Source organism: Corythoichthys intestinalis, chromosome 21, assembly GCF_030265065.1.
Source record: "Corythoichthys intestinalis isolate RoL2023-P3 chromosome 21, ASM3026506v1, whole genome shotgun sequence".
NCBI lineage: Eukaryota > Metazoa > Chordata > Actinopteri > Syngnathiformes > Syngnathidae > Corythoichthys > Corythoichthys intestinalis.
In genome coordinates this window covers 22,182,803-22,196,158 of record NC_080415.1, presented here as the reverse complement: position 1 = coordinate 22,196,158, position 13,356 = coordinate 22,182,803, and the positions used below count along the sequence as shown (strand labels likewise).

General features: G+C 36.6%; 2 protein-coding genes across 16 annotated transcripts in view; both read right to left on the bottom strand.

The window, feature by feature from the left end:
* si:ch73-103b11.2 (protein outspread) overlaps nucleotides 1-1,494 on the bottom strand; it is an 80,371-nt gene extending 78,877 nt beyond the window's left edge. For 7 of the 9 annotated variants that reach the window (XR_009061785.1, XR_009061783.1, XR_009061782.1 and 4 more), the window contains exon 1: nucleotides 806-1,494. Coding sequence is in view for 5 of the 9 variants with exons in the window: in XM_057826416.1 (XP_057682399.1) it covers nucleotides 806-925 (120 nt within the window). In the remaining 4 variants the exon portion in view is untranslated. The remainder of the gene's footprint in view (nucleotides 1-805) is intronic. The other 2 variants (XM_057826419.1, XM_057826418.1) reach the window with 1 other exon arrangement.
* Nucleotides 1,495-8,257: 6,763 nt separating this feature from the next.
* LOC130909675 (actin-binding LIM protein 1-like) overlaps nucleotides 8,258-13,356 on the bottom strand; it is a 33,701-nt gene continuing 28,602 nt past the window's right edge. For 5 of the 7 annotated variants that reach the window (XM_057826422.1, XM_057826420.1, XM_057826421.1 and 2 more), the window contains 4 exons: nucleotides 11,711-11,758; nucleotides 10,794-10,852; nucleotides 8,583-8,628; nucleotides 8,258-8,503 (listed from right to left, as the gene is read on the bottom strand). In XM_057826422.1, the coding sequence (XP_057682405.1) occupies nucleotides 8,388-8,503; nucleotides 8,583-8,628; nucleotides 10,794-10,852; nucleotides 11,711-11,758 (269 nt within the window). In that variant the 3' untranslated portion in view covers nucleotides 8,258-8,387. The remainder of the gene's footprint in view (nucleotides 8,504-8,582; nucleotides 8,629-10,793; nucleotides 10,853-11,710; nucleotides 11,759-13,356) is intronic. The other 2 variants (XM_057826423.1, XM_057826424.1) reach the window with 1 other exon arrangement.

Here is a 13,356-nt window from a genome sequence, read left to right as displayed (position 1 = left end):
TGTATATATCAGTCTTGTCTTATCTTTCCATTCCAACAATGATTTACAGAAAAATATGGCATATTTGAGAGATGGTTTGAATTGCGATCAATTACGATTAATTAATTTTTGAGCTGTGAGTAACTCCATTAAAATTTTTAATCGTTTGACAGCCCTAGTTAAATGTACACCTTATGCTAATATATACATAACACAATAAAACAGAATTGTTGTGGAACTCAAAATGTTTACTGGACAGTTATGGACTATGCACATTAAATCATTAGTAACATCAAATATTACACAATACATCAAAGTATATCAGTAGCAGTAGCAGTAGCAACTTAAGTCTTTGTGATAGTTTTCCCTTGACCTTTTTACTGCAATAATATAATAAAAACCTGACATTATGGCTTTTAGTTTTGGTGTGCCACCCCAAGATTTTAAGTGGTCCCATCTGGCCACCCCTATGAAAAATTTCTGGAGGCGACACTGGCTGCCACTGACGACCATAGAATGTTCATTCGCTGCCACCCTCCCAGTTCAAATGGATTGGACATCTATTAGTGATAAACACACAGCCGAAGGATGAAAATTGTGTTTTTCTGTTTATTAGTTGCTTGCAGAATATCCTTGAATCGTTTCCTGACCAAAGTATCGATTATCGTTGTATCGCCATATCATCGGTATCGTGATCTTTGCATCGCAAATCGTATCGTATCGTGAAGTACCAAGAGGTTCCCACTCCTAATCTGTATAGAATTGTAATCAGGGTTTCAATATCTGACACTGTTTCGATGCAATAAAAAGACATTGAAGTACTCACCTGACCGAGGTCTTCGTCGTTGAGCAGGTGGGATTCTCGAGGTTTAAAACAATTCTGACATTTGTTCTTGTTGAAAATGTTGGCTTGGAATTTCCGACAGGGATTCTCTTTGAATGACATGGTGATCAAAGGAGGACGTAATACGATTTTTACTTAAAAAAAAAAAAAAAAAAACTTTTCAAATGATAAGGAACTTTCGAGAACAACTCCAGGTTAGGGGTTACACGAACTTGCACTTTTAGGTCACGTCTACACTGGTCATCATGCCCCAAAGTGGGCTAACGTTCACCCGTTAACTTCTCGCTTTCGTTTCGACGCCAATCAACAAGTTGTGGATGTCGTCGCTTAGCAGAGATAGTTTTTCCAATTTCTAGCTCTTAATTGCGTCGGTCAACGAGGCGTCGACGTCTGGTGGCCGACACTGCGGTGGTCCTGGCGGGTCCCGTCAGCAGCAGCCTCCATCGCGGGGGGAACGACGCCAATCTACCGAGAGGGAGTCCGATCCGCCTACTCCTCCGGGCTCCTATCTCACGAGTGATAGTGCGTTCATACGTGTTTGGCTTCCTGTCAGTACATGGTACACGTTTAAAAACACGCCATCGACGCGGCTGTTGGCTCCATTTGCGCCGCTGAGTTGGATGTTTTCGTCAAATGCCCCCTTTGGCCGGACATCCAGTCGGTGCAGAGTAGGGAGGGGCTAACTCAGGGGATTGTGATTGACTACAATATCGGCCAATCAGGCGCATGCTATTGAGGGCGGTAAGGAAATCGGCCAATCAGATGCTTTCAAAGTTCTACCCGTCAAGCTAGGTGGGCTTTTAATAGTTCTCCAACCACCGGGCTGCGGGCCAGGACAAGTCCATAGGACATTTGGTACTGGACTAAAGAAGACAAAAGTTGTACAAAAATAGTTTAGGGAGGGAAACTGGCTGAAGTATAATTGCTGATTAAACTCATGCACTAACATATAAGTGCAGACTCCAAATACTAGTCACACTGAATATACAAAGTCTTAAGCCTCTGTTTGGATGTCAGATTGTGATATGACAATAATGAAACCGAGATAAAGCATTGAAAACCTTTCCCAATATTAATATGATAGATAACCTGTACTAATCCATCGGAAATGAGGACACCAAGTGAAGGTGAAAGTACGGTGGCCGAGAGGTGTCAGGCAAAATGCAAAGTCCAAACACTTTGCTCGGCCACCATAGATTCGTGCTTTATCTATTTGCACAGTGTTTGGACTTTGCATTTCGCTGACACCTCTCGGCCACCGTATGAAAGAAATAATGTGCTAAATTAATGCTCGAAATGGTCTGCAACTTTTTTGGTATTACTCAACAGCAGGGGTGTCCAAACTTTTTACAACGGGGGCCAGATTTGGGGTGGTAAAAATGTGGGGGGTCGACGTCCTTTACGTAGAACAATATATTTAAGCAAAATTTAGCTAGCCATTCAGTGTGTCACATTTGCTTTATATATTTTTTTAATGATTTAGCTAGCCATTCAGTGTGTCACATTTGCTTTATATTTTTTTTAATGATTTAATAATTTTGTGGCGTTCTCTTTCGACTCTCGGGCTCTTGCGAAACACTACTGCTGTGAAATTAAACTAGCTTTAAGTTGCTTCAATTTCTCACTGCGTATCTTCCCTGTAATCTTGTCGTACATGTCAGCGTGTCTTGTTTGGTAATATAAAATAATACTTTCTTTTTTTTTTTGTTGATTGTCGCCATTTTAGAAAATGGAAGTAATGGGTCACACGGAGTAATATTGCTTAGCCCTTAAATACCTGCAACATGAAGCAATTATCAGAGAATCCCAAAATTTGAAAAAAAAGGTCCTAATGAAACCTTTTTTTCAAAGTTGTAAAACGAAATGTCAAAATGAAGATGCGTAATTAGCACTCTAATATCTATAACCCATGCTAAATCATGTTTTTTTTTCTCATGGAGCCTGCAGATGCATGTGTTGACTTGCATCCATCATTTTTTTTTCAAAAAGAAATTTCAAAATTCTAAATCTCAAAATAATGACATTTTTAGGTGTATCAAATGTGATACATTTGGCGATAAAGGGTTAAAGTGCTGCTGCCTTTTAGTGGGTAAATGAGGAGCAGTATTTCGTGTGTAAGCTATTTCATATGCTGGTTGCAGTACTGCTGACCAATTTATTAAGTCTGTGTACGGGCCAGACGTGATTGATTTTATGACAGAGGCAGGGGGCCAGATGAAATTTGACCACGGGCCGCATTTTGGACATGTCTGCTCACATCTTACAGCAACTGTAAAAGATGTGTGCGTTCTTTTAGTACAAATTGGATTTGTGATTCATTAGCTCTGAGCACAAGTGGGGTGTATTTCTTTCTTTCTTTATTTTCCTTTCAGGCATGAGAAATCCAAACATTTAAGCATTTGTGTTTACATTTAGATCAACCCGAAAAGAAAAGGGCAGACGGGAGAAGCCGAGGCTTAACGAATCCAGCCCCCAGTAGGCTATACTATAGTTGAATCTTTTTAATGGTTTTATCTCCAGTATACTGTAGGACGCAGAATTTTATCGAATAACAATTTTGACCTTTCAGATTGTGTAATGATTACAAGGTGTTTGTTTTTTTTTTTTTTAGGGTTGTCAAAATTTTAACGCGCCGTAATTAATTTTTAAAATTAATCACGTTAAAATATTTGACGCAATTAACGCACATGCCCCGCTCAAACAGATTAAAATGACAGCACAGGGTAAAATGCACTTGTTACTTGTGTTTTTTGGAGTTTTGTCACCCTCTGCTGGCACTTGGGTGCGACTGATTTTATGGGTTCAGCACCATGAGAATTGTGTAATTATTGACATCAGCGATGGCGAGCTACTAGTTTATTTTTTGATTGAAAATTTAACAAATTTTATTAAAACGAAAACATTAAGAGGGTTTTTAATATAAAATTTATATAACTTGTACTAACATTTATCTTTTAAGAACTACAAGTCTTTTTATCCATGGATCGCTTTAACAGAATGTTAATGTTAATGCCATCTTGTTGATTTATTGTTATAATAAACAAATACAGTACTTATGTACCGTATGTTGAATATACAGTATATATCCGTATTGTGTCTTATCTTTCCATTCCAACAATAATTTACAAAAAAATATGGCATATTTTATAGATGGTTTGAATTGCGATTAATTATGATTAATTAATTTTTAAGCTGTGATTAACTCGATTAAAAATTTTAATCGTTTGACAGCCCTAGTTTTTTTTTTGGGGGGGGGTTCCCCTCCCCTTGATTGTTCATTTTCCCAATAGTCATTGTCGATTGTGGATTTGTTCGTTATGTTGATTAAATCCAGTAGATTAGTTCATAATTCAGAGGTTAGTTGATTCTGTTGATTCGATCCAGAAGATAGGGAAAAGCTGAGGACCGATGGCAGGCCGCTACCAGTGATATTAGACTGAACAGGGACGCCAACAAACAAGGTTTTATCGTCAGTGTCACAAAGAATTTGTGTTGGTAAATGGTGTTTAAGATACATTTTTTTCTATGCCAGTCAGCCAAAATATGACTTAAAATCAAACTGACCAGTGGCACAAAAATGGCGGGGACCGCCCCTTTAAAGAACTCATAATAAAAATATTAACAAAATAAAAATTCCACATCGACCTGAGACTATATTTTCCATTCTTTCTCTTCTCCGTTTGTTCAGCTTACTCTGGTTATCAGTCTGGCTTATTTCTTTAGCCGATAATTTGTTTCGTTGTCTGCTGTGTAAATCTTTGAGAGTCCACAATAACAGGACAAGGAGATACAGGAAAGGTGAGAGTGTGTCCAAACATTTACAAAATGTTGGCAGCTTCGTTTTTCAATCCAGTCAAAACATATGACTCAATAAAGGGATGAGACAACCGCAAGCTAGAGTTACAGGTGCAATCATTATTTGATTTTAAACAGCTTCAACAGAAAGACTGAAGCATCTACAGTCCAAAATAGACGGCAAACAGCAGGTTCTCCTAACAAGTCTTTTTTTAAAATGAAATGAAAATGATATTATGAGTCTAACAGTAGACTTGTCAGTGAGTGTGAGGACACAGATGGCCTCTTTCAAGCAGTTTATCTTAAAATAAGCGTGTGATCTCCCAACTCTGACGGAATGATATGAGAGCGGAGCCATTTGAATTCCAGACTAAAGAGTCAAGTTGCCTTTTCTATTGCTTTCATATACTGACTGTATTTGAAAATTTCTCAAATAATCTGCAGACAGGATAATGGCCACAAAGGTATCTCTCTTGGTGCAGTACAGATAAGCAGATCAAGTCATCATCTGTCATCATAAACAGGCTCTTTGAGGTCCACATGAAAGTCAAAAAATGACATATTTTTCATTTTGAAGAGTTCATGCGCAACCAACTATGGCCTCCTTGGAGATGCGAGCCAAAAATACTACTCCGAGCTGAATAGAAACACAAACACAGACATAAATATCCACTTCATCTCATTTTATTTTACGGCGCTTAATGATGGGGCAGAAAAGTTGTGTGAAACATAACTCAATTTGTTTCCTTAAAAGCCCATATTCCTGAAAATTAAGAGACCGATTGAAAACGCCATACTAATGTGGTAATACTTTTTATGTCATTTGTTATGGCTGTAAATGTTCTTGATTTTCATGCATCAAGAATAATCTGGATCTTAAAAAAAACAATTACAACAATCATAGAAAAGCATCAATATCTAAATATCCTCTTCAGTGTCTTAATTTCTATCATTTTCAAGGCAAATACAAACTGAGGCATTAGTGAGCATGTCACAATTGTATAATGTAAGCTTAACATTGGAAGCTCTGCTTTGAGATCTTCCAGATTGCTTTAACATAACATTCCATGCAAAAACATTCCTATGATTCAGCTTTTAGCTCAGATAATTTAGTCCTCGGAATCCATCAATATGAGCACAGGGGAAAAAAATACTTTGCTTTGTGCTGCTGTAGTGCCCCCACCTGTATGCTGAAATTATAGCAGTATTTCCAGCACTTTTTGAACACACTGCCTTATTTGAGCAATATGACAATAAATAAAAGACATACAACGAATAAAAGGTGCTTTTAGAAGAGGTTCGCCTTTTTCTTCATGTCGTTTCGTTTCCATAGCGGGAGTCTGTCAAATTCTTTTATTGCCATGCCGAAGATCTCAAAAAAGGAATCTGGGGACAGATGACGCTGAAATGAAAGAATACAAAAATATTTACATAGTAAAACATTGACATACCGTATTGGCCCGGATATAAGACGGCCCTGATTATAAGACGACCCCCTCTTTTTCAAGACTCACGCTTGAAAAAAGACTTTTTGAACACCAAATTCATTTTTATACAGAAAATAATTACAGTACATCCGAAACCAATGATTATAACAATATATTTGAGAGATAAAGCATGTTATTTTGCCTCATTCAAATCTTAATATCTGAACATTTAAATATGTAAACTATAGTGCAATCACATTCGTGAATGAATGGCTTCTGGTTTTTGAAATGTAAATAAACCAATCTATTTCAATTAAACAACAAGATTGCAATAACTGCATTAACCATCAAATTGAACTCTAACTGTAACTGTAGTTTTGAAACAAATTTGAATAAGGAAAAACATTGCAATAAAATAATGCAAACTGGTTAAACCTGAGAGAAGCTGAGATTTGTCATGACAGAACATCGCTTCAATGATATCTGGCGCCATCTAGCATCGTGAATGGAAAGAGTAGCTAAAATCTGTAATGACAGAACATCGCTTCAATGATATCTGGCGCCATCTAGCGTCGTGAATGGGATAATGTCTAGACCGCGAATATAAGACGACCCCCTCTTTTTCAGTCTTACTTCAATGCAAAAAACACCGTCTTATATTCGGGCCAATACGGTATATTATCAAATATTTTTAAACAGTATAAACTAGGGTTGTTCCGATCATGTTTTTTTGCTCCCGATCCGATCGTTTTAGTTTGAGTATCTGCCGATCCCGATATTTCCCGATACGATTGCTTTTTTTTTTGCTCCCGATTCAATTCCAATCATTCCCGATAATAAAGTATATTGTGACTAAATATTGCCATCTAGTGTATTTGTTGAGTTTTCAGTAAATGATACTGCAGCCATTTAACTTCTGCCCAAATGCATGATGGGAAGTGCAACCATGACTGTGCGTAGGGACACCAATTGATATATCTTCTCTGCGTTGGGAAAGAACATAGGGTGTTAAGAAAATGATCAATTACTACCTTTCTTCCCCACATTGCCTCCCACGTTATTTTTAATTGCTGAGAGAGGTATTGTAAGGCTTCAGCCACATAAAAAATGGCTCCAAAGGCTGTCAAAATTCTCTCTACTCATTATACGCTGCCTTTTAGCGCTATCTATATGTAAAACGACGTTTTTATAGATTGAACGCGACAATGCGTGAGTGGTTCGTGCAGCGCATGCGTTAATTACTTAACGTGATTAATTTAAAAAAATTAATTACTGCCGTTAACGCAATAAAATGAGTGTAAGACATTTTGTCTGTAACGTTAAATACAATTAGAAAACGATTTAAATAAAAAAATTATAATATATATATATGTGTGTATATATATATATATATATATATATATATATATATATATATATATATATATATATATATATATATATATATATATATATATATATAGGCATGTCTGATATTTTTTGGCCGATTCCGATACTTTAGTATAAACACATTAGCTATAGGAGTGTAAATTGACAATTTTGTCTTTTACCCTCACTGGCGGCGAATATATTAATTTAATCCCAACAGTCCGTAGATTTCTGTCCAGTCTGTCTACCGATACTTTAGTATAAACACATTAGCTATAGGAGTGTAAATTGACAATTTTGTCTTTTACCCTCACTGGCGGCGAATATATTAATTTAATCCCAACAGTCTGTAGATTTCTGACCAGTCTGTCTAAATAATGTCATTACCTCTAATCTTGTTCTGTCAATTTCTCTGGGAAGCTTCACACGTCCCCTATTGGCAACCGTAAGCATTTCATATGGGTAGACCTTGACACAACAAAGACTGGATTAAAGCCCAAACGTCAACTGTTTGTGCAGATACAGAACTGGCAAAAGTATTCCTATTCAGTACTTAAGTAGAAAATCAGATAAAAGTTTCTTTGAACTAAAAGTACTTATTTGAATCATGCTTTTTTAATAAAAGTAAGAAAGCACTCTGAAATCCACTTAAGTACAGTAACAAAGCACTTTGTTACTTATCACCACTGACATACATGCATGGTTAGTATTTGCAGAGAAACCAAAAAAAGCACATAATTTCAAGAGAAGAACTAAACATGGATGCAATACTTGCTTTTGGCTCCAGCAAATTAGGCATTGACACTCCTCTGTCCATTCGTGCAAATGGATGCAGGCTGTCATGGAGAAGCTACAGACACAAGCAAACACTTGCAGTATAAGAGATTGCAATATGGTTAATCAAGCTCAGAATTACTACAAGCAACATTGAGATTTTTAGTTTAGGATGTTTGGTTAATAAAGATGCAATCATGTCACCGGCAGATGAATAACTGCAAATATATGCTTGCTTTTTGAACTGATTGCGTAGAACAAACAAGAAAGTGTCTTGAACTCGACTCCTGACAAATCCTTTCGCATACCTTAAAATCTGAAAGGGAAAAGAATAGTTTTAGGATTGGAATAAAAGCAATGATTAAGATAAAGGAATCGTACACTGCTACACATACCTCTTAATGTGTCCCCGCTGCTCCGGAGGAATTCAGCAGATTGAGGCTGAATAAAGAAAAATTTAATTGTGTCAGTCAGTGGTTCTCAAACTGGGCTCACTGGGCCTTTGGTGTTTATGTGCAACAGTTTTGATTGTTTGACAATTTTTAAAAAATAAATTATGTCTTGTTATTTTTTTTTTACAAAATATATACAGACGTGTGAAAAAATTTAGGACACCTCATTAAATATTGAGTTCTTTATTAAGAAATGTTTACATATCAATGTTTGATCTTGTATTTCTTTACCTCTGGAAAAGACAGTGATTTAATTTCAGGTAAACAAGAAAAATTTACATTAAATTAACACTAACCCAAATTTATCAACAAAAGTGCACATTCTAACTGAGGAAAAAGTTAGGACGCCCTACCACCTAATAGCTAGTGTTACCGCCTTTGGCTGAAATAACTTCAGTGAGAAGCTTTTTGTAGCCATCTACCAGTCTTTGACATCGGTCTGAAGAAAGTTTGCCCCACTCCTCAACACAGAATACTACCAACAGTGACTGACTGTTGAAGTGAGGGAAAACAACATGGTGGGATCAAAGGAGCTGTCTGAGGCCTTCAGAAAGAAGATTGTAAACGTTTAGGAGTCTGGTAAAGGATTTCAAAAGATCTCAAAAGAATATGAAATCAGCCATTCCATTGTCCGCAAAATAGTCTACAAGTGGAGGACATTTAAAACAACTGCCAACATGCCCAGGTCTGGCCTTGCAACAAAGTTCACCCCGAAAGCAGACCGCATGATGCTAAAAGAAGTATCCCAAAACCCTAAAATGTCATCACAGGACCTACAGCAAGCTCTTGCTACTTTTGATGTGAAAGTGCATGCCCCTACAATCAGAGACTTCACAACTTTAACCTTCATGGTAGGTGTGCAAGGAGGAAACCTTTGCTCTCCAAGAAGAACATGAAGGCCATACTGAGGTTTGCCAGAGTGAATGAAGACAAAGACCAGGACTTTTGGAATAATATTCTTTGGACAGATGAATATAAAATGGAATTATCTGAACACCAGAAAAGAGTACATGCTTGGCGTCAACCCTATAAAGCATTCCAGGAAAAGAACCTCATACCAACTGTGAAGCATGTAGGTGGAAGTGTCATGGTTCAGGGATGCTTTGCTACAGCAGGACCTGGCCAGCTCACCATCAAAGAATCCACCATGAATTCAATCGTGTATCGGAGGGTGCTTGAGGAAAATGTGAGATCTGCTAAAAAATTACAGCTAAAGCGAAACTGGACCCTTCAACATGACAATGACCCAAAACAAACCCGTGAGTCCAAGGACTGGCTGAAAAGGAAGAAAGTCCTGGAAAGCCCATATCTTAATCCCATTGAGATGCTGTGGGATGACTTGAAACGGTCTGTACATGGAAGAAAACCCCTCAAACATCTCACAGCTGAAAGTATTCTGCGTTGAGGAGCGGGGAAAATTTTCTTCAGACCGATGTCAAAGACAGGTAGATGGCTACAAAAAGCGTCTCACTGAAGTTATTTCAGCCAAAGGGGCTAACACTAGCTATTAGGTGGTAGGGTGTCCTAACTTTTTCCTCAGTTAGAATATGCATTTTTGTTGATATATTTGGTTTAATGAGTAAAACAATTTTAATTTTTTGTTGTTTACCTGCAATTAAATCACAGATAAAGAAATACAAGATCAGACATTGATATGTAAACAATTCTTAATAAAAAACTCAGCATTTAATGAGGTGCCCTAAATTTTTTCACATGACTGTATAGGGTCTGACAGGCCTATTAAAAAAGAACGTATTTACATAACTGTATACGTACCCTAGTTTTGGGACAGTTAAAAGTTCTCATATGGCTGTTTCTTTTTGTAACCAAAGTCATATTATGATAGCAAATAAGTCTCATTTGTTTTTTTAGAGAAACATAATAAAAAGCATTACATTACATGTATAATAAATAGAAACTTTGATTTTAGTATCATCATGTTGACGATTAATTTAATTTATTAACATTTAGTTATTTCTCTAAAATAGGCCATTTGTAAAAATGTCCATTCATGGAAAGCGTTAAGATTTTGAGGGTGTATAATTGGAAACATTTCTGTCCCTTAAATCCAAAAGTTTGACCATTTCAGATGTAAGTCATCAACGCTCATAGTGTGAATGTAAATATGAAAATATTGTACTGGAATTGACATACCGGACTGAGGCCGTTGCAACCATATCCTGGCAAAGAGGAAGTTTGGCTGGAGTTTGAATCTATGTCAATGTCAAAGGGCAGATAAATTATCTCACTTTGCTTTTGTGCCTCACTCAGTTGACACAAACATTGAATTTGAATTTTTGTATCTGTTGTCTAACCTCAAATTCATCCGAGCACAGTGAGTTACCTAACATGACTAAAAAAAATCACATATCATATGCCTATAAAGCGCAAGACAACAACTAATATACATAAAAGGCAGTTGCTATAAGTATTTGAGTATGCAAATTGCAAATTTCTTAGACCTCTGATAATGGGGAAATAATGTTTTTAAAAAATAAAAAAAAAATCACACTACTTACGCGCAGCTGTTTTGTGATGTCACATATACATTGCACATATACATTAATAGACTTAAGCACAGGTCCATGTGATAATTGGTATTTATGACGGAAATTTGTGATACTCACATTGATGAGCTAAAATACTACCAGCATTAATAAAATGTCTGCCTTCATGTCAGAAGGATTCTTTCTGGATTAATGGCTTTTATTTACATTTTTCTCCACTATAAGATGTCAGAAAAATGATATTTTGTGTTTTTTTCAGTTTTTCAAACTAGATTCTTTCCGCTGGGATGAATATGATTTAGGTGATGTCTTTCCCCTTCAACAATTTTCAGCTACAGCCAAAGTCCAACATACGTATGTGTAAATGTCTCTACAATGAAAAGCAGGCCCAGCGTTGTAAAGCTTTACTCGACTGCTTATGTGTCAGGCTCAGCACAATAAAGTTTAAAGGTCATGATGATTCACTGGAGGTTGTGACGCCAGCTAATGAACACTGAGGAGTTCCGACAATATAAACAGTTTGTCATGTTGTTGTTTAAAGAAAATACACAAAATTATAAATACCTTGCTGCTTGAAAATTGGAGGTTTTCTGTACATGTTGAAACCTTGATCTGGAAATAGACAATATTATGGCATCAGGTTTAAGTGGATGAATTATTCTTTTTGTACAAAATTCAGTGAGGCCACCAACAACATATACAGTGCAACATAATAAATATATCTTTCAAACATGAAAAAAAAAAAAGTTCAGATTGACAGCTAATTTTGTCCACTAGGTGGCTCAATGTTTTTATGGTAATTCTTTTTATTTTTTTTTTCTCATATTTTAAAACTGCTTTGGTATATTACGTACACCATAAAAAGGATAAATTGTATGATACAGTAAAATGAGTCCACTATGAATAATATCAAAATCTTTAAAGCATTATTTGACCATAAAAAAATATGAAATACATGAGGGCTAGGGCTGCAACTAACGATTACCTTCATAATCGATTAATCAGACGATTAATTATACGATTAATCGATTAATCAGATAAATGTCACTTCTTTCAATTACCTTCACAATATACCTTGAAGTTGTTTTCAGCATGTCCTAGGTAGCAATGAAGACAAAATGGATGACTATTTCCTTCAACTATATTGATTATCAAATTCGTTACTAATTTATTACTGCCATTTTCGCACTATGAGCTGCCACCCACCAAGTTTGACACGAAAACGACATTTGTTCATAGATAAGCCGCACTGGACTATAAACCTCAGCTGTCCTCACTGTATCATGGGATTTCACACCCAAAAATATTAATCCGTAACACTATATTTGACAGCGGCATCATACGACTGTCGTAAAACCAAATGAACCACCATGAAGCTTTGAACCAATTGGCTGCAAAGCTTCATTGCTCCAAGAAGCTTCATTTGGCCATCACTGCTCCCTATGGGGAGACAGTCAACCTCTGCCGCCACCTGCTATCAACAGTGTTGTTGTCCAAAATGCCTCCAAGCATGCATTGCAGCGCTACAGATGTAAATAACAATCAAAATTCATGTTCCGTGCTAATTATTTCTTCACTTACTGTTCCAGTTTCATTAATTGGTACTTATGGTATTTGATAATACTTTATTTGACAGTGGCGCCATAAGACTGTCATGACATAATCATAATTATGACATGACACTGTTATGGGCATTAATGAATGCTTATGATAGATGTCATTTCGTGTTTTCTGGCAAAATATCATGCTTTTGAATGGATGTAAAAGATCCGAGCTGGACATAAATGAAGTTAGTGGCATAATTTGCCAGATGAAACTTAATGACATTTTTCATAGGCGTTCAGTAATGCCAGGGCCGGCCCAGCTTACACGCAGACTATGCAGCTGCTTAGGGCCCCTGACCACTAGGGGGGCCTCAATCTGGCAATTGCTTAATTTATATTCTATTTTGTTTACTACAGTTTGCTTTATTTGAATTTTGTGAGTTTTGATACTTGATTACAAGCTTAAAAAAAATAAAAATTCTTCCTTAACCTCTTTCTTTCCTCTTTTAGAAAAAGGTTTGGCGCTATCAACTGTAAGTACTGACAATCATTTGGGGTGAGAAGTTTGAAGTATGCAGTGCAACAAAATCTGATTAATATACAAAATATGGACGTATGGGTTGGATTGCATGTATGGGTTTCACAGTACACTGTGACGAAATGGTG